The sequence below is a fragment of the Capsicum annuum genome, chromosome 10, assembly GCF_002878395.1.
Source record: "Capsicum annuum cultivar UCD-10X-F1 chromosome 10, UCD10Xv1.1, whole genome shotgun sequence".
NCBI classification, from domain to species: Eukaryota; Viridiplantae; Streptophyta; class Magnoliopsida; order Solanales; family Solanaceae; genus Capsicum; species Capsicum annuum.
The window spans coordinates 24,164,782-24,188,848 of NC_061120.1; the positions used below are offsets into that span (position 1 = coordinate 24,164,782).

The following is a 24,067-nucleotide window of genomic DNA, read 5'->3' on the forward strand; positions in this document are numbered from 1 at the left end:
TTCTCTATATATATATATATATTCTCATTTCTATTTCATTTTATGAGGTGAAATTTTTTGTTTTTCATGGTAAAATATCCACATAAAAATAGAATTAGTCGTTATTTGCATATTTAATTACTCCATAAAATCATTATTGAAATAAAATAATAATAAAATTCATAAATATTTAAATTATAGTACACACATTCAATTTATTTGCTTATTTTTCTTTAAAGTTTGTTTCAAAAAATAACCTTTTTTTAACTATTGAATTATAAATTTTCACATGTCATGTTTGACACTTTCTACGTGTTATTAATTTAAGATAATAAGAAGAAAAGTTATTTTTTACTTTCTTAAATTTTGTGTCAATTCAAAATCAAACATACAAATTGAAATAGTGAAATCCTCAATATCAAAAAAAAAATAAAAAAAAAATAGGCTTCAAATATTAAAAAGTAATTTTAAAGATATAACTTATACACTACAATAATAAATAAACATTAATATTATAACATCTCTTTAGACTATCAATTTGTATGACATAAACTCATTTAATGTCTATTTTTTGTATTCGATTTTCATGAGTAATTTCAGCTGTTAATAATATTAGAATTTATTGTTTTAAAATTTTAGGTTGTTCCACTATAAAAATTAACATATGAGATATCCATAGAAATACAAGTAAATCTTGTCTCTCCAAAAACAATAAATTATTTTATTTAGTTTACTCATATACTATAATTTAAGACTATATTTTTATTGAAAAAATTAACATATGAATAATTATGTCATTGATTTAACACTATAGATTGTTTCGTTATGAAAATTAACATATGAATAATTATGTCATTAATTTAAGACTATATTTTTTATTGAAAAAAATTAGGATATGTATAATTTATGTGGAATAACATTAAAATATTTATTATATTCGCATCAGTTAATGTCATTTTAAACAAGTTACCTAAAAAAATAATTTTACTTATCTCATTGAATGACTACTAGTATCATGTCTTTTCTTATGTCCTTTGGGTTTTTTATTTTGAGATGGTATATCATCTCATAATGTATGCAAATCTTTCTTTAGAAGCGTTATTACTTCGGAAAATTGAAGGAAAGGTGTCTTTAAAGTCTTGAATGAAGGATTGATGACATTGACCAACAGATAGGGTCAAACATCATTAGGAAACTTGATTAAGTTAATTGTGGACTTGATTAATATTTTTAAAACTTTCTAATCTTATCAAAAATACAAATTAACCCAACCCACACCCCTCTTCAATCCAAATCAACCACTCTCTCCTCTCTCTCAACAGCTTCTCTCAACTCTCTTCCAACCAACAGTTCTGCAAAATCTCTCCCTTCAACCCCCGACGACTTCTACCTCTGGTGACAAATAGTTGGGCTTCGAGTTCCTCTCTTTTCTCCCTTCAACCCCCAGCGACTTCTACCTCCGACGACAAATAGTTGGGCTTCGAGTTTCCCTCTTCAATTCAAATCAACCTGTGTCTCATCCCTCTCTCAACAGCTTCTCTCAACTCTGTCCCAACCAACTTTTCTGCTAATTTCTCATTTCAATCCTCGGCGACTTCAACATATGACTATAAATAGTTGGGCTTCGAGTTCCTTTTTGACTTCAAAACTTCAATCGACGTGACAACCTTGCTCTCCGGCCACAACAGCTTCGAATTCTTCATCGTGCCTTTTCTTCATTCACATGTAAAAATTTATGGTCTTTTTAGTTTTGAAGAAAACGAGGAACTTGAGCCAACTTCATGTATAGTATTGGTTAAAAATTTCAATATTTGTTGCATTAATTTGAAATGCGGTCTGAATAAAACCCTAATTTCTATATTTCTTCTCTTTTCTTTTTGAAGTAAATTATGATATTTTGTTATTTGTTGCAGTTTTTTGAAGTTTAATTTTTATTGTTTGTGTTTATAAAAACAAAATGACAATTTGGGTTGATTTGTTCTGTTCTTGTTCTTGGTAAAAATGGTGAAATTATTGTTTTTGTTGAACAAAATCGTACTACTATTTTTTATTTCATCCAATAGATTATTCATCTGGTGCAACATATTAACCATCTGATGCAACATGTTTATCATATGATGTAGATCAACCATCGGATGCACCAGATAAACCATCAGATTATAATTCTGATACAACAAATTAATAATCTGATGCAACAGATTAACTATCTGATGCAACAGATTTACCATATGTTGCAACAGATTAAGCATTGGATAAGAAATCTGATACAACTAATTAACCATCTGGTGCAATAGAAGAACCATCAGATTAATGATCCGATACAACAGATGAACCTCCTATTGGATAAAATCCTATCAACTCTTCCAACAGAAAATGTCCAAGACTTGATTTTTCCAACTGATCATCATCTGTCACGATAGACGACCTTATGCTGGAAGAAATATAAAAAATATTGATCGTTGATAACTGTTCCAACAGATCACTCATGTGTTACAACAGATGTGTGACCTGTTGTACAGACCATTCATCTTTCTCAATAGATGAGTGATATGTTTTGTATTGTCGTAACAAATTTCTTAGCCATTGCTGCAGGTTAGTTAACTGCTCTGACAGATCACTCATATATTGCAACAGATGTGTGATCTATTGCACAAACCATTCATTTTTCTCAACAGATGAGTGATATATTTTGTATTGTCGCGAAGGATTACTCAGCCATTGCTAAAGATTATTTAACTGTTCCAACAGATCACTCATATGTTGTAACAGATGATGTCACAATAGTTGTGTGATCTGTTGCATAGACCATTCATCTTTCTCAACAAATGAGTGATATGTTTTTCTATTATCCCAACAGATTACTCAGCCATTACTACAGGTTATTTAACTGTTCCAACAGATCATTTACATGTTGAAACAAATGATGTTGCAACAGATGTGTGATCTTCTCCACAGACCATTTATTTTTTTTAATAGATGAGTGATTTATTTTGTATTTTTGCAACAGATTACTCATCTGTTGCAACAGGTTATTTAACTATCCCAACAGATCCCTTATATATCTCAAAAATGCGTGATCTGTTGCACAGACCATTCATCTGTCTTAAAAGAAAAGTGATATATTTGTATTATTGCAACAGATTACTCATCCGCTGTAATAGGTTGGTTATATGTTGTAACAGATATACTACCTGGTGTAACAGATCGGTGATCTGTTGTAACTATTATTTTACTATTTTGCTTGTTTGATTTACTGTTATCCCTTTTTAAAGATGCATTAATCAACTATAATATATTTTTTTATGTTTCTGTTAATTTTAGATAATATGGTTCCCAAAAGAACAGAAATCGAATCAAGTGTAAGTAAAGGAATAAGTGAAGCAGCTAGGCTACAACCACCACTCAATGAGCTTTCTTTACAAGCGTTATCTCAATCGGGAGCAGAATATGATGAACACGGGGGAGGAGGAATATTTCAAAAGAGATAATGTAAATGCTAAAATCCCTTCCACTGAAGAGTTGGTCAAAGCCTTCAGCATTGATCGTTATTCTGTGAGAATACAGTACGATGGTGCCACATATTTAATGGGTGATTTTTTGGTTAAGTTAGCCATGGGAAAATCTTTCGACGCCTTCAGAAAAATATTTCGAGAACAAAAATTGGATGCTTATTTCATGGACAGCTGCTTTGGGAAATATCTTGGTTTTCCGAAGGACAACAATTCTCGTTTCCAAATAAAAATGGTATATAAACTTCCCAAGCGTAGGTTTATGTATGAAAACAAAGATAAGATGGATGAGGCGTGGATAAATTATTGTGGCATGCCTGTTTGTTTTGGTTGGAAGGAATTTGCCATAGTTACTGGACTAAAATGTTATCTTCCTTCTCAAGTTATACCTATTCTAACCCAAAAAAAGCACCCCGTACACCCAACAAGGAAAAGGCAAGTCGTGTGATCATGATGACCTGATGTCCATTATTGGTCCAAGCTTTAAAAACAAAAATTTGATAGAAGCATTGAAAGGTAAAGGACTTTCAAAGAAGCACAAACAGTCATTATGCTTGGTTTGGTTTGTACATAATATTTTTTGGGTGAGAGACGTTAACAACAACATAAGCCTCAGTTTAATAAAGCTCTCCGAGGATCTTGAGGCTTTTAACAACTATCCTTGCGGGTATGAAAGCTTCAAAATGACTGTCAAATATTTGTTGACTCCATTAGCGCCAAAGCCAGTCAACTTATATGGCTTTCCATGGGCTTTCATGGTAAATGTTTCTTTCTTCTATTATGATATCATTCATTTTTTTTACTCAATAATGGTTTTCATTTATTGGCGTTATTTTATAGGCTTGGACTTTTGAATCCATTCCTCATTTTGAGACAACAAGTGAACTACCAGAAAGGAGTTTCCTGTCCAAGAATCTTAAGATGGTTGTCGGTCAAAACTGATAAAAATACAAAATTTCTTGATCTCTTCAACCCCCGAAGGATGCAGTAAATATAATTACAATTAATTTTTTCTTTTAATTAATGATTTTTTGAATAATCTAATCATCATTCTAATATATGTAATGATTTATGTTAGATTGTGTATCCGTCGCTAATTTCGACTAATCGAGATTTGAAGATGTCATTTTTAGTTACTTTATGATCTGTGCAAACTTTATCAGACCATAAGGTCATTGACAGAATAAAAATGGAATTTTTTGGACCAACAACCATTACAAGAAAAATAATTTTGGAGGGCGGGCTTGTTGTTGTTGATGGTCTTAGTGGTGATGGAGCTGTTGGTGGTGGTAGTGGTGCTGTTGTTGGTGCTAATGATGCTCCTCTTACAGTATTTAAAGCAAATCATTATGAGTATGATCATACTAATTATACATATTTTGCCTCTCCCAGTGAATGTTCTGCATGCAAATATCAAGACTGCAGGGCGAAACATGATGTAGTGATTAATATTATTAATGCATTAACTGCTTCTGTAAAGAAATTGATATAAAAAAAGGGTCTCATTCCATCAAAGAGGATTTTATTTCCGTTCGCTCCATTAGAGATTAGAGCTAAGAGGAGAAGGAGAGTGATTTCTAGGGCATTATCAAGCATCCGAAAAAGTAAAATTGCAACTCCTCTGCCTGTGTGTTGCACTGAGCAACGTACAATGTCCAAAAGAGAGCAGCACGAGCTGAAGAAGGTGAATATATATGTCTTCCAACTGATAAAACAAACAGACACATATTTGTTTCAACAGATGACACATGTGCTGAAAATTATCAAACAAATATATACATCTGTTGCAATAGTTGACTGACTTGTTACACCAGATAAAGTATCTGGTACAACATATGTCTCGTCTATTTTAGCAAATCAAACAGCTCTCCGTACTACTTTTATTTATACCAACAGACGACCTATCTGCTGCAACAGATGATTCATATATTGCAACGGATGGTTCATCCATTGGAAATTATCATACAGGGTCTTCCTCATGTAGAAATTTGTCCCAACAGTTGATTCATTATTGTAACAGAAATATAATCTGTTTGGGATAATTTAAAGCAAGAGGAAGACTTGTTTGATTTGCTAGAAGAGATGAGTTATCTTTTTCTGTTTTGTTGTATCTCCGTGATTAGCATTGATCAATTCTGGCTTTCCAGGTGGATGTAGAAAAAGCTACTGCTGAACAACATTGACAATATGCTACTCTTTTTATAGAAATATGGAGAACATAAAGCGCAGAAATCGTACATAAGCGATAATAAAGATCTACAACGAGCAAAGCCGAATTCCATAGCACTGGATGAAGAACAACTTGTCCATACTAAGTAGATCTTTATAGCTTGAGCATGTCAAATTAATCATTGGCATCATACTTAAATTTTTGTTAATGTATTTGTTGAGATTTGTACCCATAACAATTTTTTTACATTTCATTTATTCGTTGACTTATTTCAGCTAATTTATGAAGGCTTCGATTTATTTTATTTTGTTAATGAATTTTATTTATTCCTTAGATTTGAACTTATTAATTGAAAAGGAATACTATATTTAAATATTGTAACAGATAATATACCTGTTACAATAGATGATACATCTATTAGAAAAATAGAATATATTTAGACATATATTGCAACAGGTAGGTAATCTGTTGGAATTTATCAAACAGGTCTTCCGACTGTTACAACAGATAGACTTAGATATAAACATAGAGATAATGCAACAGATGGTCAACCTATTGCAACAGATAAACTATATGTAAGAACAGGTAGAATAACTATTACAATGGATGGAGAATCTGTTGCATTATAAAAAATCAACTTTCGTTCGACATAAAAAATTGACACTACATGTAAAAAGGATAAAGTGAATTAAAATAAAAAAGGTGAAACTCATCGACAGTGTTCAGTTCAAACACCTAAAATAAAATAGGCATCAAGTAGATAGTGTTCATTTTAAACACGTAAAATAAAATAGACATCAAATGTGTCAGTCTGGCACATTTTGCTGACTTGCCGTCCCTTGGCCGCCGACGGTAATCCCCCTCCATTGTCTTATATATTCATCTTCCTCCTAAAATTTAATCCTAAATTCCCAAATCTTCTTCTTCATCGTCATCTTCTTTTATCTATCCAAATTCTTTAAATTATTTCTTTTATTTTTTCCAACTGAGCTTGACAATGTCGAGCGCATCTTTCACTGTTTTTTGTGATAAAGATTTTTGATATTGTAAGTGCGGTCATAAAGCTCTGTTAAAGACTTTTTGGACTCAACAAAATTTGGGTCGTAGGTTTTTTACTTGTAAGATTTCAAAGGTAATATTTTTTTTATTTAATTAGTTGATTAATTATTGACTTGTAATTATTTTGTAATTGTATTCTCTTTTTTATAGAAATTGGGTGGATCCAATTACTTTGATTGATATGAAGAACGACACCCTTCACAAGCAAATCGTGTAATCTAGGGTTTGTTGAACAAAGTCAAGGCTTCTGAAGAGAAACAAAATCGATGAAGAAGATACTACATTGTTGCCGTTATTGCTACTGGCTCGGTGTTGTTGGGAACATGGATGTTCAAGCCTAATTGCTAAAATTTTCATGGTGGTGTGTGTATTTGCTACTGGTTTGGTGTTGTCGAGCACATGGATATTCAAGTGTAACTGTTGGAAAATTTCAAAAAAATTTAGGCATATGTTGTAAAATTTAGGCCATCTGTTGGAAATTATCAAACAGGTCTTCCCACTGTTGTAAAAGATTAGACTTAGACTAGATAATTAGATTATTCATAGAAATAACATCGGCATAATGCAACAGATGACCAACCTATTGCAATAGGTAAACTATCATCCAGAACAGATTAAATATATTTTACAATAGATTGACAATCTATTGCATTATAAAAAACTCAACTTTCATCAAAAAAAAAATTATTGCCACTACATGTACATGTAATAAAGTGAAGGGTAACTTGAAATTAAAAATTATTATTTTACAGGCACTTCTATATACATAGGCTTCAAGCGTCCAGTTAGTACCCCATAAGCCCAGACCTCTTGCAGGTTTGTCACAGCGTTATCGCACAAAAAATTCATTGGCTCGGCCATTTCTGTACCGGTCAGCAAACATTTGATGTGTACAAGAGTGTGCGAGCCGCTCGCTTTAGCGGCATCATCTTTTGGAAGGATCATTTCTTTGTTTCTACCTTCAAATCTTATGATTGTTTCACCAACACTTTCTTTGGCAAATGATTCATCAATTTGCTCTCTCTCAACAAGATGGGCAACAACACCATCAGTGGCAAAAAGATCAAAATCGTCGATGAGAGGATTGTTGGAGTCATAAACATTGATCTTTCCCTCCTTGAGTAGTATCTCAATAGCCCAATAATATATGTCGTTCACGCTAATAACTGCAACAATCCTTTTTGCCTTGGTCCAGCTCTTACCGTGTGAATTTGGTCTCTCCCCTCTAACATATTTTATCATTTCTTCTTCATCCAAGACCAACGTAGGAACTAGGAAATCAAGTCCCACGCCAAAGGATAATGCCTCCCCATTGAGTTGATCGTACCTATCCTTGAGCTTCTTACAAAAGTTGAGGTCCATTATCCTATTGGCAGCGTCATAAGCTTCCCGGTACGTTAATTGCCTTTTTCTCATGAGGCAGAGAATTATGTCAATATGTTGTGATATAAAAAGTCAATTTTTAAATAGATTAGTAATTGTAAAGATGCAACGGATGATCCATCTATTGCATAGGGTTCTCTAAATCAATAATCCAACGCAACTTATGCAATAGATGGATAATAAGTTGTAACAGAACCACTACCAGTTGCACCAGTATACCCAGCTGTTGCAACAGATGTGAAATCTATTATGTAGCTTCTTCTTTATGGGGTAGATTAGACGAGCTAGGTTAGGAAAAGTAAACTTGCCTTATCCTCGTACGGCAAACGCATATCAGTCAAAGTCTAGAAGTCTTAGGGGGGAAAGGGAGGCATGGGGTAATCTGATGCGCCAGGCTTGATATTCTTGGCCTATCACAGACCCCTCTTCTCTTCGGCGCCAAGTTCTTCATATGTGTCCACCTTCTTGACTAGCCTCTGAACTTCAACAACTTTTGGAGAAGGAGGAATTACAATTTCTTTTGATTTCCGACCGGAGAGTACATTTCTAATTGCTCTTTTCTTTCTCCTAACCAACACTATAGGAGTGTGTGGCTCCCTCATCTTCTTAGATGGTATGACACACCTCTTGGATTTGAATTCCTCGATAGGTTTATAGATAGCCTCTACTTTTTCAAAGAGTTTATCCTGTCTGTCCTTGCACTCTTCGCATCCGCAACGAGAACACAAGGGTAAAGAGGGGTGAGAGGGACCTGTGTAAGGGTGAAAAGGGGTGTTTTCAAACATATTTATTCTTTCTTGAGCATCAACATGCTTAACATCATGATATGAAGAACCTCAACATTAGGCTGACCTTGTCTAACTGCTCTTCTTATGGTTGTTGCTCCAGCCAATTCCTTCTTTATTAACTCCACCGTTGGGTCTGTTATAGTATCAACATGACCTAGAGTAATATAAGAAGTCATCACCGACTCCTCCTTAGTAGGCACGATCCATGGATGCACAATCTATAAAAAAGCAAAAAAAGACAGATGCATTTAAATCATATAATATAATAATTTTCACAGTTGGGCTACATTTAAAAAAAAATAATCTATTGCATATTTTGCAGTATATGATTAAAATTCGTTTGAATCTGGTTCAGAGAAACAGAGCAACACATGGATAATTTGATGCAAAATATCAATCATCTGTTGCAACAGTTGCACAAGACGGGTAATCTATTATGCAACAGATGATCTATACGTCGCAACATATGAACAATATGTTATCAGATTGCATATTTGTTGCTAATTTGCAGTAGATGGTTAATCTGTTAGGAGTCGGGTTCAGAGAACCAAAGCAACAGATGGGTAATCTGATGCAAGATATCAATCATACCCTATCGCAACAGATGTCTCATCTGGTGCATCAGGTATAACATCTGTTCAATGTCTTTGTTTGAGTAAAATTATTTTACTTGAAAAAGACATACTGCATCATCCGGAGGGTTAAAAAGATCAGCCTCCTTAATATTGGTATTGCTCTTTGCAGCCAACCACCTAAACATCCTTGGATGAGAAACCTCATCCGGATAATCCATTAACTACTTTCGGAGGGGAGGAATGACTTTAAATGCCCAAGCCTAAAATATGTAAATAGGAAGCAAGCAAAAAAAAGTCATAATAACTATATTCAATATAAATTAAAGGCCAAGAAAAGCCGTATAATATGATCGTCCCTGAGGATAGCTTCGTCAGTAAACATTGGACAGTCAAGTAGAAGTTGTCATATCCCCAGGATAATTGTTGAATTTCTCAAAATCCTCAGCACGCGCCAACAAATCATCTTCTATGACCTTGTTGACGTCTCTTGTCAATATAATCGAATGGGCAAACCAAACTAAGCACAATTGCTCCCTGTACTATTCTAGTATGGTTTTATCCTCGAGATCTGTCAACAAATCCGATGCTTTGTAGCCACATTGAGCAATGTCAAACAACCCATCTATTTTTTCCTTGCGTTTGCTTGCCTTGGAGCTTCTGCGGGGTGGTGGTCCTTCTGGACGATGGCATCTCAAGCGCGTCACTATGGCAAACTCTTGCAAGCCAAAACAAACAGGCATGCCACAGTAGTTGATCCATATTTTTTTGATGATGCAATCATTAGATTTGGAATTTACAGAAGATCAATGTGCATTTGTTGCAGGGATGCTACATATGAAACTATTCAACTTTTTTCATTGAAAATGAAGCCGCTCATCAAATATGGAATTTTTTGGCAATGCCCTGGGAATTCAACATATCGATCAACCTATTTTTGGTATTTTCAAAAGATGGTGGGAAGAGAAGTGCAGTAATGACGTATATAAACTTATTTTGTAAGTTAGTCCAACCGTCATTTATTGGGAGCTTTGGAGATAGAGACGTCCATGCAAGTATGACAAACAAAGAAAGATTTTTATGGAAAAATGTTCTCGCAAGGAATTTAGACAATCAACGAAGCATTGATTAAACTTTACCCTCCAATTAGAGACATCAACCGCCAACAATTTGTAGCACTGTGGAGAGACCTACTATAAAAAGTCTACAAGTCAAGTGGGAAAGGCCTCCAATTAGAAGTTTTAAGGTTAATATAGATGGAACCTACCTCATTGATAGCGGCAAAGCAGGAATTGGAGGTCTTGAGAGAGATCGCACGGAGATTTAATCATGGCGTTTTCCATCTCAATTCAATGCAACAACAACAATAACGCGAAGGCCATTGCAGTCGAAATTGGGGTAAAATGGTATTATCGACAAGGATACATTGATTTCACTCTTGAACTCGATTCAACGTTAATTGTTAATATGATTACTAATGGTGACTTCATCAATAGAAAATTGAAACAAACTATTGACAATATGTTGAAAATCAAGGTGACAATGTTGCTACTGGGAGTGCAATCAAGTGGCCGATAGTTTAGCCAAACTAGCCTCAACCAGTGACCAAAATCAAGTTGTACACTCTTATTTTGATTTGCATAGAACTGCTAAAGGCCTCTTTCAACTTGATAAGTGGCAAATGCCTTGTACTCGATCCAAATTTGACGAGGTTAACTTTTATGTTAGTTAGGTGTGGTAGTTTTCCAGAAGTTTAGATTTATACAACCTCTTCTGGCCTTTTGATGGTGACAGAATCACCAAATAATGTGTTGTAATTGAGGTCAGGCCATGCCTCCCTTTGTATCCTTTGCTTAATACAAAACTTCCCGGAGAAAGACCAGGTAATTCTATTATAAAAAAATGATGATACTTTCCAGCAATGTAACGATCATATTCAGAATATATATAATAACCGAACCAACCTTTGAAGGTCAGTATTGTTTTTGCGAAAAAATAAAATTGAAGAGTATAATTTTTTTTAAAAAAAATCATAGTCTTAAACCAACATATACTAATGGTATGTTTTCTTTAAAAACCGATCTCCCAAGGACCATATTTAGCGAGCAGGACTTTACTGACTTCCGTTTGAAGTCTGTTTTTAGTTGGTCTTTTAGTGAGCTTGGTCAACGAGTTGAGTCGATTTGAACACACTTCTCTGATCTATATATAGTTATAAATTGAACGGAATGGAATTAAACTTTACACAACATATTTTTCGCAGACTTTAATTTTTTTCAATAATTCAAATGCATTAGGGGAAAAGTTAGATATTAACCCTTTCTTACATTGTGGGACATGGAAAATAAAACAAATTAAGGAAAACCAAAATACTCTTGCCTTTGTTAACTATATATTTAAAGTCATGATATAGGGGAGAAATATAGGGTATCGGAATAGAGTAACTTTATCATAGACCTTGTATTTATATTGAAAAATTCACTAAACATATAAAACTATTTGTTGAGAAACTAGTATAGTAAGCTCTTGATTCAGCGGTTGAAATGGGACTTGCTACTCTGAGATCACCGAGAACTCAAACTTTAATTTCTGGATCTGTCTCTGTTAATTTAACTGCAAAATCCTCTTGTTTAGTGGCTTGATAGAAGAAACCTAGGAAGACCTACTTTATAACCATAATTCTTGACATCCTCTTGAACTTGTTGTCGGAATTCTCTAAATGTAAATTTTCTATAAACGCAAGGTTCAACACAACTAAGTATTTCTGTGTCATAAGAGGGACATAAGAAAAATGCAGTTGAGAATCTCTCTTTTAATTTATTTGTCACAACTCTGTGTTCAACACTTCTATAAACACCATTGCTCCATGCCTGCATCATGTAACATTTTTCATCAATTTGTAAAAACTAGAGAATACATATATTTACTCCAAAAATTGTTATAACTAAGGGTGTGCTTGGTGACTAGAAATAATTTTAATAAAATAAATCATTTATAATGATGTCTTCGGTATGATTGAAAATATTTTTTTGGTTAGTTATAAGGGTGTGTCTGGTATGATGGAAAATAGTTGCGGAAATTTTCTATTAGAAAATAAGCCATGTGTCTATCTTCATTGGAAGAGCAGGAACTAGAAAAAAAATTCTTTTTATGAATAACTAATTCATATTCAAATATAATTGGAAAATTTTATTCAATGGACAAAAAAAAAAGAGGAGGGGGTTGGTAGAAAATATTTTGCTTTTTAATGAGAATTAACGAGAAAATGAGTTATTTCCTTTGTCAATCTCTCATAAGTACTTCTCACCCCGAAGATATTTTCACTCTCCAATCAAAGAATAAAACATTTCAAGAGAATAAGTTATTTTTCGAAAAATAACTTCCATCATATCGAGTTACTTTTCGGAAAATGACTTCCATCGTACCGAAGCACAACATAAATCTTCTCTCTTTAAGATGAAAAATTAAGTATTCTCGCTTTTTCATTTTATATGATGGTGTATGATCAAGAACGAACTTAAAAAAGAACGACTTTTAAAATTTGTAGTCTAAATCTTAACCTTTGAAATTTATATGGTTGTGAATAATCTCATTAAAATGACAAATTTAAAGTTAAATTGTTTCTAAATATGAAAATGTGTCATTCTTTCTGGAACAAACTAAAAAGGAAAGTGTCACATGAATGGAGACAAAATCAGTAGTGGATCGATGGTGTAACTTACGGGTTCAGTGGAACAATTAAAAGTCCATTAAATATTTATGACTATTTGACCGTGAACCCTAGCATTAATTTAAGGTCGATATAGGAAACCATAGAGTTCAAATCTTGAATTTGTTCTCCGAAAAGAGTGTCAAAATATAGGAAAAATAAATGGAATATATACCTGGAATAAATCTCCTACATTGATGATGAGAGCTTCAGGATTAGGCTTAACAGAGATCCATTTCCCATCTCTGAATAATTGCAACCCTCCAATCTCATCTTGATGCAGTATTGTGAGGAAGTCACTGTCAGTATGTGGCACTAATCCAAAGAGTTGTGGTGAAATAGGGCATGCTGGATATCTGTTCATTCTTAGGTAGCAAGTGCTTGGCAAACATGTCTCTTTGAAATAATTCGACTTATTATAATGTGCCAATTCCTCTGCTAATAATCTTGCTAATTGTTGTGCTAATTCAGATAGTGTTGTTGCAAATTGTTCCATTGTGGAGCTGAATTCACCCCGCACCCCCCACCCAAAAAAAAAAAAATAATAATCATGATCAAATTCCAAAACAAAGTTAAGTTTAAGTTATTTGCGCCGTCATTATCTGGTCATTCAACTGGTGTTTAGATAAGCCTTCTTAAATATAGAATTCGTAATCGTGAAAATAAGAGAGGATACCAATAGTGAAATTAGGATTTTCATTTAAAAATTCAAAACATAAAAGATTAAGCACACAAAGAAGCTTGGGTAATTCAATATATATCGTATATATACATATTTAAAAAGATTTAAACTATCTACACAGTTTAATTTTCAAGCGTAAGAGTGTCAAGTAATTTCCTTAGACGAGGCAACTCTGTCAAGGTCTCTTGCGACAAGTAAATATGATCTAATGGTAATATACATTATTTATGTTACCAATGTATATACCCACCGACGATCTCAGAAAAAAAATAGATAAAAATAGGGAAGAAAAGTGAATTAGTTCAAATTATTATACTATGAAATATCAATGCATGCAAGCAAAACTTTTCTTATCTATGAGTTAGAGTATATCTTATGAGTTATTTGATTGAACAAATTAGCTTTGTTTCAAACATTGTAATTGTCATAAGAAACCAATGAATATATAAAAATTATTAATATAAAATTTAATAACTTAAAAAAACTAGAATCTGAACTATCTCGACTCGTAGTCCTCCTTTTTTTTTTTTTTGGTTAAAATAAAAAACGCAGAGTGTGTTTGGATGAAGAAAATGTTTAGAAAATAAGTAAGAAACTTTGGTTATTAAGGAGGAAATATTATCTCCAAAGCAATTAAGATATAAATCAGGTAAATACTATATATGACACCGGACCGGATCCCCCAACCTTTAACATGAACCCAAACCCTTGTCTTGATTCGAAATCCGAACCTAATCCCGACAAGAAGAAAGAACCTATTTAGGGCCCGTTTGGATGAACTTATTTTTTTGGCTTATAAGCCAAAAATTAAAAATTCTAACTTTTAGCTTTTGACTTATTTGTGCCTTTTTAGCTTAAAATAAAGTGTTTTTAAGCACTTCATTTTTTAACCCAAACACTATCAAAAGATTTAAAAGCTATTTTTAGCTTAAAAACACTTAAAATAAGCCCATCCAAACGAGCACTTAGAGTAGAGAGTCAAGTCTCAAGTCAGAATTTGGTTTGGGTTCCTGATCGGGGGTTGGGATAGAAATCGAGAATCGACTCCAATTGAAAGTTTGGGGTTAGGGTTAGGGTCGAGAGTTGGTTCTCAGTTCGGGGATAGGAGAAGGTCTCGAGTCATAAGACGAGGGCCAGGGTTAGGAGTCGGGTCTATGATCGAAGTCCGTGTCAAAGGATCGAGCTTAGATGAAGGGTAAGGGAGGAATTGGCCTGAGCAAAAAGGTGGAGGTGGGGGTCGGCTGGGGTGAGAGGAAGGCAAAGGTTGAGGTGGTAGAAGGATGGAGCGAGTGGTGAGTTGTGGTAGAGGGTATAAGGCTGAGGAGAAGGCCAGAGTGGGAAGGGGTGGGGTGGGACGTGTGACGGAGTGGTAAGTCTAGGGGCTGGGGTCGATGGCTTATGGCGTTTGGGTGGATTAGATGGTGACGATGGAGGTGGTGAGGATGAAAGAGAGTATTAGAAAATATGTTTTTTTGTTTGAAGTGGGGAAGTTATTTTTCTTCAATTATATAGATTTATTTGAAAAATATTTTTTCAAATATTCAAGCAAATCAAACATGATTTAAAAAAAAAAAAATAGTTTCTCGAATATATGTTTTCCTTCGTACAAGCACACCCAAAATGTTCTATTAATCCACCTATCTTCCTTATATCCTTATTGGCTAAGGGTGGTCCTACATTTGACTTCTTTTTGTTTTTAGGTTGACTCGCTGGTCCAAATTAAAGACACAAGGATAAGGATTAAGACATCTCCTCCCACAAAATGCCAAGTGCAACGAATCACACATTTTTTCTCTCTTCTAAATTGACGTATGCCATTCACTTTTTATGATATTTTTCTTTAGTGAAGTACTTGATCCTCGAGTAAATAACCCCACAACTTCAAAAGAACCGTCATATCAAGTGTTACCAAGTATACCAACATGCTTTTCAATTGATCAATGTACTTCCACTTTGTAGGGTAATAGCTTCCTGTCTTATAAGGACTAGCCGTCGGCAGCACTCTCAAAAGTTTAACATGGATCAATATTTACTCACCACTTCAAAACTATTTAAAATTTAATTGCATTTTAACGTAAAATAAACTTTAGATAAAAGATGAAAAAGTTTAGTATATAGTATTAGGATTTGAAACTTTTATAAATATGCTTTCGACATTTTATGTAAGTGGAACTCCAACAAAGCCCAATTACTGTTAATTCAAATTTTTACTATTGAAACTTCAGAAATTTGTATTTTACCAAGCTTTAAACTAATGTTGAGTTGGGAATTTCGAAACTCCAACATAGTATGATAATTTTTGATTGTTGAAAACGTTTCTATACAACAAGTTAATTTTTGATCAAACGTCCTTCGAAAATTTACTTTTGTTCGTAGTATTTTGAGCACTTCATATCAATTAGGGGACTCAAAGTTGTAACCTACTTTCATCGTACAACTTAATGGAAGTTCTAATTTCACCAAAAAGTCCTGACACTAGCTCTTCCATCTTTATCTACCGACAACTTACAATTCTCACACTCCAAAGAAATCAAAAAAAGGAAAAAGTTGTCCTCGCATGAATAACATTCCAGTATATACATGATATGTATTTTAACTAATATTTTTATTATTAAGATATAGTTAATTAATATACGTACTCAGTCAAAAACAACTTCAAATTCAAGATGTGAATTTATAAATTCCTAGACTTCAAATTAGTGTACGAGAATAAAAAGTTCAATTTTTAGGATTTTCTTCTGTAGTTTAGCTAAATTAGTCCAAGTCTGTGGGTTCAGAATTTTAAAATAAAGAGTAAAAAACGAAAACAATAGTGTTGCGCTAGTGGGGTTCGAAACCCACATCTCTGGAGTGAAAGACATTTTACTCTCACCTCTTCTCCACTGTACCAGTGTCCCATGTTTGTATGCGAGGTCGCAACTATATATTTTATATATTATTTCTGAATTTTATAATATAAATACAGGGTCTACGTAAAAGCTACTTGGTTCGGCCGAACCTTCAAATACCCTCTAGCTCCGCCTCTTTCCCGTCAACTTTTATTTCATCATTTATATCATATGTACATTGGTTTTCCATTGTTAAAAAGATAGCTCGGTGTACTAAAGTTTCTGCTACGTGCAAGGTCCAAGGAAGGGCCCCAAGGATGTATTGTACGTCATCGTACCTTGTATTTCGATCTGAGAGGCTGTTTTCCATTTGGTTTCGTTTGCTTGATCCATAAATCTGAAACAAGCTTTATATGACTCATTAGAATATGAATTTTGTAAAGTAATCTAAAGGACCTCTCGAATATAACATAATTGAATTTTAGGTCACAAATTTTAGTGAGCCGCCTCTGCTTTCTCTCCTTTCTCTCCCTACTCTAGAGTGACGCAGAAAGGGATACCAGATAACAAAGATAGAGTGTCAATCACAAAGTAAAACACATACACAAAACTAAAATACTTTCTCTTTAAAAAAGAATAACTTATTTGATTTGTCTTTCAAAAAGAATGACTTATTTGATTTGATGTTGAGTTTAAGAAAACAAAAATGACTTTTGAATTTTGTGATCTTAATTAAAATTATGTCAAATATATCAAAATGTTCTTTAATCATGTGTTCTCAAATATTGCACATGAAACGTTCGAATTGAAGTATTACAAAAAAAAAAAAAATCATTCTTCTCGAAACGAACTAAAAAGAAAAATAAATCATTTTTTTCAAATGAAATAGCACGTAACAAATAAAATTCCGAGTACCTGAGGCTGTTGAGACCCTTTGAAGAGGAAACATCATAGAGAGGTACATGAAAAGCTTCCGACCAAGAAATCTGTCGAAGGCAAGTTGCCATTGGCGTACCCCAACGGTAACTTCCTTCGGAGAAGTTAAGACTCTTGTCAATATTCATCTTCTCTCGAAATGTTTTCTTGAAAAGCTTGACTTGCTCCTTCCTCATTTCTTCCAAAATATCAGGTGAAACTCCATGGTTCACCACTTGGAAGAAACCCCATTCTCGCGATGCCTTGGCTATCTTCTTCTTGCATTCTTCTCTCTCGAATTTATCTCCGTAGTTTAACTTGTGAAGATTTATCAGAGGCAACTCGCATTCTTCCACCATGAAGAGATCATGGTGTTTGTTTGAATCGAGATTTTCACCGAGGATGGCATCGAAAAGGTTTTTGTATGTCTCCATAAATGGAGGATCAGGTGATTCTTCCATGCTTATGGTCTGAAAAATAAGTGATGTCAGAGAACATTGTATATATTTGAGAAGAAAAGTGCAGAATATATAGCATTTTGTGGTGCCATTTTGGTCCCAGCGTTCACACTTCTTCGTTGGAAAATTAAGGTACGTAGCTATATACTATCTTCGTGTAAAATATTTTAGTTGACCTATATTGGCTTAGATACGAAAATATTTTTTAATAATTTATTCTCCTAAATGAAATTTATTAACTATGCTTAGATATTTTATAATAAGAATAGTATTCATAAAAATGATAAAATTTCTTTTAATTTCATAAATTAAATAAATAAATTAAAATAATTATTTTTATTAAAAGAACGAGTAAAATGAAACGAAGAGAATAACTAAAACAAAAATGCATGTTTATATATGCATATCAGGTAGTCCCTCTGTTTTTATTTAAAAGGTTGTTTGCTATGCAAAGTGGGATAAATAGGAATTTTTTAGGGTACTATTTTATTCTATTTTTTGTTTAAAATATATTTTTAATATCTCCAAAAAGAAGAAGAATTATATTTTAAAAATATATTTGCTATTTATTTTGGTCAAAAAAATCAATCACTTTTTTATTATCCTTAGATGACAAGATTCGTCTATCATTACTTCTTTGGTCAAACATAATTGATGCTATTATTCAAAAATTTAATTTGGTGGAATCAATTGTCTTTGTGGTTATTTACTACTATAACATCCTTAACTCTTGTTTTAAGATGTTGTATAAAAGTTTTTGTCATGATTTTTTACCCTTCCTTCGTTTTAAAATAATTGATCTTTTTTTTAAAAATATTTATTTTAATTTAATTATCTTTTTTATAAAATCTAAAACATATCATTATATTTTTTTAATACTATCCTGATCATTAAATAATTAAATAAGTATATATTTTATGTATTAAGTTAAATATTTTTGAATGATCTAATAGTATAATTTTTACTCAACCGACATATATACATACATACATACATACGTGGATCTTTAAATTGCATGCATCTAGCATAGTGTAACAAATATTTCATATTTCAGTATAATTTGGTCTAGAATTGGATCTACATTTAAATTTGATGTTTTAATCTCAAATTTAAGGTTTCTTGGAGTAAACTCATTGTGCACTTGATTTCACGGGTTTAGAACTCTTTATTTATTGAAATGCAATTAAAATATCTAGATTTCTTGAGTTTTATATTCAAATTTTAGGTGTAAGAGCTTCTCACCTGAATTACTAAACCAACTAATCAAAACATATTTGATTACGATTACTGTTTGAGTTCATATCTAAATTTTCAGATAGGAAAATTGAACAATTAATAATTGAAGTGTGTTTCGATAAATAGTTGGTGATAACTTAAGTAGAAAACTCTCCCACCCAATAATATAATTTGAAACTTAAAAAATTGAAATAGCTTAAATATATTTTGACCATTAACTGTTTAGTGAAATGTCATCGATTTTCACCAATATATATTTATATCCATATCAAAGATACTATATATTTATATCCATATCAAAGATACTAGTGAAGCCATTGAAGAAATGTTGCAGCCGCCTTTTGATAATTAATCAATAATAGCAAATCAATAACTATGTTTATTATGCTGTCAATACTTATAATTACTTGTGCATAAAACTTAAACACTTTCAAAAATATCACCTAAAATGAGGGAAAATGGCATGCAAAATAATTCTTTTTATATTATGGTGATCATTGAGTGTATTTGAGGAAAAAACGAGAATCAAACATTAGGTTTCTGAAATTTCTGATTTTATGTTTTTTGGTCAGGCTAATTTAGATGGCATTTGGACACAAATAAATATGCATGTCCTTTACTTAGGAGGGAGGTGGTGAGGGGGCAAAGGAGCCTTGTGCACCCAAACAACGACCATGGGGGACCCATTGACAATTTAAATTTGAAGTATTGCATATGTTTTTAATTGGTCAAAGATTGAAGCATGATAATAGTAAGAGGAGTCAGAATTTGAACTTTGTAATTTCATAATTTTAATTTTAAAGTACTATGTTCTAATTAATATGTAATTTATACATATTTTGTGCATAGGAGTTAATTTTTTAAGCCAAACATAAAATTTTGACCAAAGATTTGATTAAACTGATAAGTCATACGCTAGCTCCGCTCCTTATATATGATTCTCCATCACAAATGGTACACATGCTCTATTAATGTTGACGGCCTCCAACTTCGTCTATCATGTTCCCTTTTCATTTTAGAAAGGGGTTAGGTTGGGGTTTATTATTACCTTCTTATTTCCAAAAGGCTCACATTTTGAAGCTAATTAACTTGGGGGTCGTGTGATTTAGAGATAATTTATGCAGAAATTAAGCAATTAGCAAAGCAATAATTTGTAATGCACGATTTTGTAATGTGAGAAATGAGAATTAGTGATGTAAGAATTCTTTCTTATTAAATGTTTAATTTAACTAAACGTTTAATTTAATATGTTACAGATTAACAAATAATGTATGGTTTAAAATAGTTATAAACTTCTTAAGCAATATGTGTGTATATATATATATGTGTGTGTGCGGTTTAGTTTTATGATTCGGTTACACAATAAAACTAAGGGTGCTATTTAAATTGCAATAACTATAGGGGTATCAAGCTTGTTTGGGAGAGAGTGGTAAAGATGAGGATGAGGAGGGGTGTGACTATTTTCTGGAATCAATTTAGATTTATGTCCATACGCTCAATCACAAAAATTATTCATCTATTAAGGAATCTGATAGAGAAAGGAAAAATGGCTTACATATGGTGTTCATCGACCTAGAAAAGGCTTATGATAAAATTTCATGATGGACTCTATGGAGATACTTAGAGGCTAGAGGTGTGCCTTTGGAGTACAGGCACTAGGATAATAAAGGACATGTAAGATGGAGCCAAGAGCCAAGTAAGGAAAATGAGTAAGTCTTGTATACAAAGATCAGTTTCAAGTCCAAAGGAATCCAATCCAAACACGTATAAATTCTATGCCCTTCTCTGCTATGATGTTCCGACTTTAAGGAGAGTCAGAGCACTTTTTAGTTTTGATGGAATTGTATCAAGGATCAACTCTTAATTCATTTTTATTTTCTTTGGTGATAGATGCATTGACGAGTCAAATTTAAGGCAAGGTACCACATGACACACCTTATTTGGAGATGACATAGTTCTGATTAATAAGACTCACGATGGACTGAATGCGAAGCTGGAGAATCTAAGACAAAACCTGGAGTTAAAGAATTCAGGTTGAACAGGACCAAGAGGCATGAAGTGGATGTGGGAGTAAGCCTTGATATACAGGTCATCCAAAAGAGAGGAAGTTTTAAGTATCTTGTTTTGGATCTACTATATAGGAAGATGGGGAGATCAACGAGGATGTCATTCATTGTGTTGTTGCAAATGGAGGCTTGAATCTTGATTATTGTTTGATAAGAAAGTTCCATTAAAACTTAAAGACAAGTTTTACGGAGTGGTAGTTAGATCAACTATGTTATGTGGGTGGAGTGTTGATCAGTCAAGAATTCTCACAATTCAAGAGTGAAAAGTTGCAGAAATGAGGATGTTGTGCTAGATGTTTCGACATATATCAGGAGAGATAGAGTTAGAAATGAGGATAATCGGGATAAGATGGGAGCGACTTTGGTAGAGGAAAAGATGCGAGAAGCAAGACTGAGATGGTTCGGGCATGGAAAGAGGAGATGTTTGAATGTCTCAATGCGGAGGCATAAGAGGCTGACTGTGTATGATTTTAGAAAAGGTAGAGGTAGGCCGAATAAGTATTATGGAGAGGTGATTAGATAGAAAATGATGCAGCAACTTATCGATGACATAACCTTAGATAGGAAGTTGTGGAGAATGCACATTAGGAGGTTTGTAGGTAGCAATGTGTTGTCTTATTATCCATTCATACTAGTAGTTGTGGTATTATTCTGGCAGTTTCCTTCGATTTTCGTTGTTTTTTAGTGTTCCTTGTACTTCGACTATCATATTATTTTGTTGCTGCTATTTGTTGTTTTGGTTACTATTTGCTATTATCTGTATGTCTATTACTTTTTTTTTTGAACTGCTTTTAGATGATTTTCTTGAGCTGGGAGTCTATCGAAAATAGTCTCACTATCTATGAGGCAAAGATAATGTCTGTGTACAGTTTGTTCTCTCTATACCCCACTTTATAGGATTATACTGAATAGGTTATTATTGTAATTTTATCATTTTAGCATTTTTAATCTATATATTAACAATATTCGCCTTCTTATTCTACATTTTATTCTCGACATTGTATTCTCGACACGATAATATATAAATTATCACCTAGCTTATACATGTACTATAATTAATGAAGCGGAAAAATCAAATATTGTATTAATTAGGCAGATATCACACTTTCTCAAATCTGATTTTTCTCATATCTTAGTCATTTTGGAACATTTTGATCATAAACCAAATTTTATTTGTTCTAAACTCAATTATCCCCAGCTTTAAACCAATTTATTTGAAGGGATTTGTAGTATTAGAAAATAAGCACCTAATTTTTCACGTGAGTTTAATATAGATTCTTTAATATGCTTATAAAAAAAAGTTATTATGAAAAATATTATGAGTGGATGTAGTTAATAATTTAGGATATTAAAAAGTGATTGACGAAGTTATGGTTAAAAAAAAAAACATTTGACTCCTTAAATAGCAGTAGTACTTTCATCACATAAAAGATAAAAGAGAATGGAGGGACTACGAAGTTTGGTACACATGGATGTGAATGTAATTTTGCGAATGATGGTGAGATTCGAACTCAAAAGTCAAACCTAATCTTACGTGCTGAAATGTGTGATCAACTCACCTAAAAGTTTAAGCTATTAGACTGCAGTACATTTTGTTTTTACTTAAATATTATGTATTCTTCAACACTACTATCACATGAGTTACAATAATCGAACTTTTGAAACAAATAATTCTGAAAGTATAATTTAGTAACTAAAGTTTCCCCCCTTTAATAATTTAACTTTTTAAATGAGATGGTCACACAATTCAATATTATTTCAACATGAACGAGTAATTTTATACACTCTCAATGTATATAACTTAAAAATTCTTTCTTACTTGATTTGCTTGTAGTGGAACACTTGTAGACTTCGTCTTGAGAATAAAAGTAACTTTGAGCAACAATTTTGTAAACTATACAAAGTCATCACTTATTTTTTAAATTTCATGTCCGGTCAAAAGGCTACACATAAAATGGAACGGAGAAAGTATGATATAAAGACATAAATAAATAAATAAATAAATAAATTGTTATATCTTTATTAGCTTAATTTTTTTGAATGAAATGGTCGCACATTTGATATGGAGTAGCTCAGGGCTGGGTGAGAGTCTCTTTATTACCAATTTAAAAGAGAATTTTCAGAGCGAAAAGAAATCTTCGTCACAAGATGGGACGTGTTAAAGACATATAACTAAGTAAAAAGAGAGAACTTACATGGAGGAAAAAACTAAGTTATAACAAAGAAGGCTCTGAACTCTGAAGAGGTAGTAGTAAGACAGTCGATCGTTTTGCAATGTAGAAAGATATATTGGACGATGAATTTATAGGAAAAAAGGGAAGTACTCTAGGGAAATAAATACTGCAACTGCAATTATTACATAGGAAAAAAAATGTGGTAGGTGTTTTTAACGAAGACGGATTAAGGATTTGAATTTTGTGAGGTTGGATTAAGGATTTGAATTATGTGAGGTTGGAATATGAAATAGCGACTTCAAATATTAATAATCAAATTCAAAATTAAAATTTTGTTTCATATTTGATAAATTTTTTTTTTTTTTTTACTGCATATATAAAATTTGAGTCAAAACTAATGAATTCTTTTGAACTTAAAAATATATAATAATATTAATATTATTATCTGAGTGTTTATGTATAGAAGAGGAGCACGCGGCTCATCAAGAAATCAGAGAAATTCTTCTGCCTTTAATGGAAAATATCTTTCTCTGAAATGT

At 32.7% G+C, this 24,067-nt stretch overlaps 1 protein-coding gene across 1 annotated transcript; it reads right to left on the reverse strand.

Moving 5' to 3' along the window:
* Nucleotides 1-11,527: 11,527 nt before the first annotated feature.
* LOC107845864 (gibberellin 2-beta-dioxygenase 8) lies at nt 11,528-23,685 on the reverse strand. Its single transcript, XM_016690362.2, has 4 exons — nt 23,550-23,685; nt 17,595-18,064; nt 13,345-13,672; nt 11,528-12,330 (listed from the first exon to the last, which is right to left on the reverse strand). Exons 2-4 carry the CDS (start codon nt 18,053-18,055, stop codon nt 12,091-12,093), a joined length of 1,029 nt encoding a protein of 342 aa, XP_016545848.1. The 5' UTR covers nt 18,056-18,064; nt 23,550-23,685; the 3' UTR covers nt 11,528-12,090.
* Nucleotides 23,686-24,067: the final 382 nt, after the last annotated feature.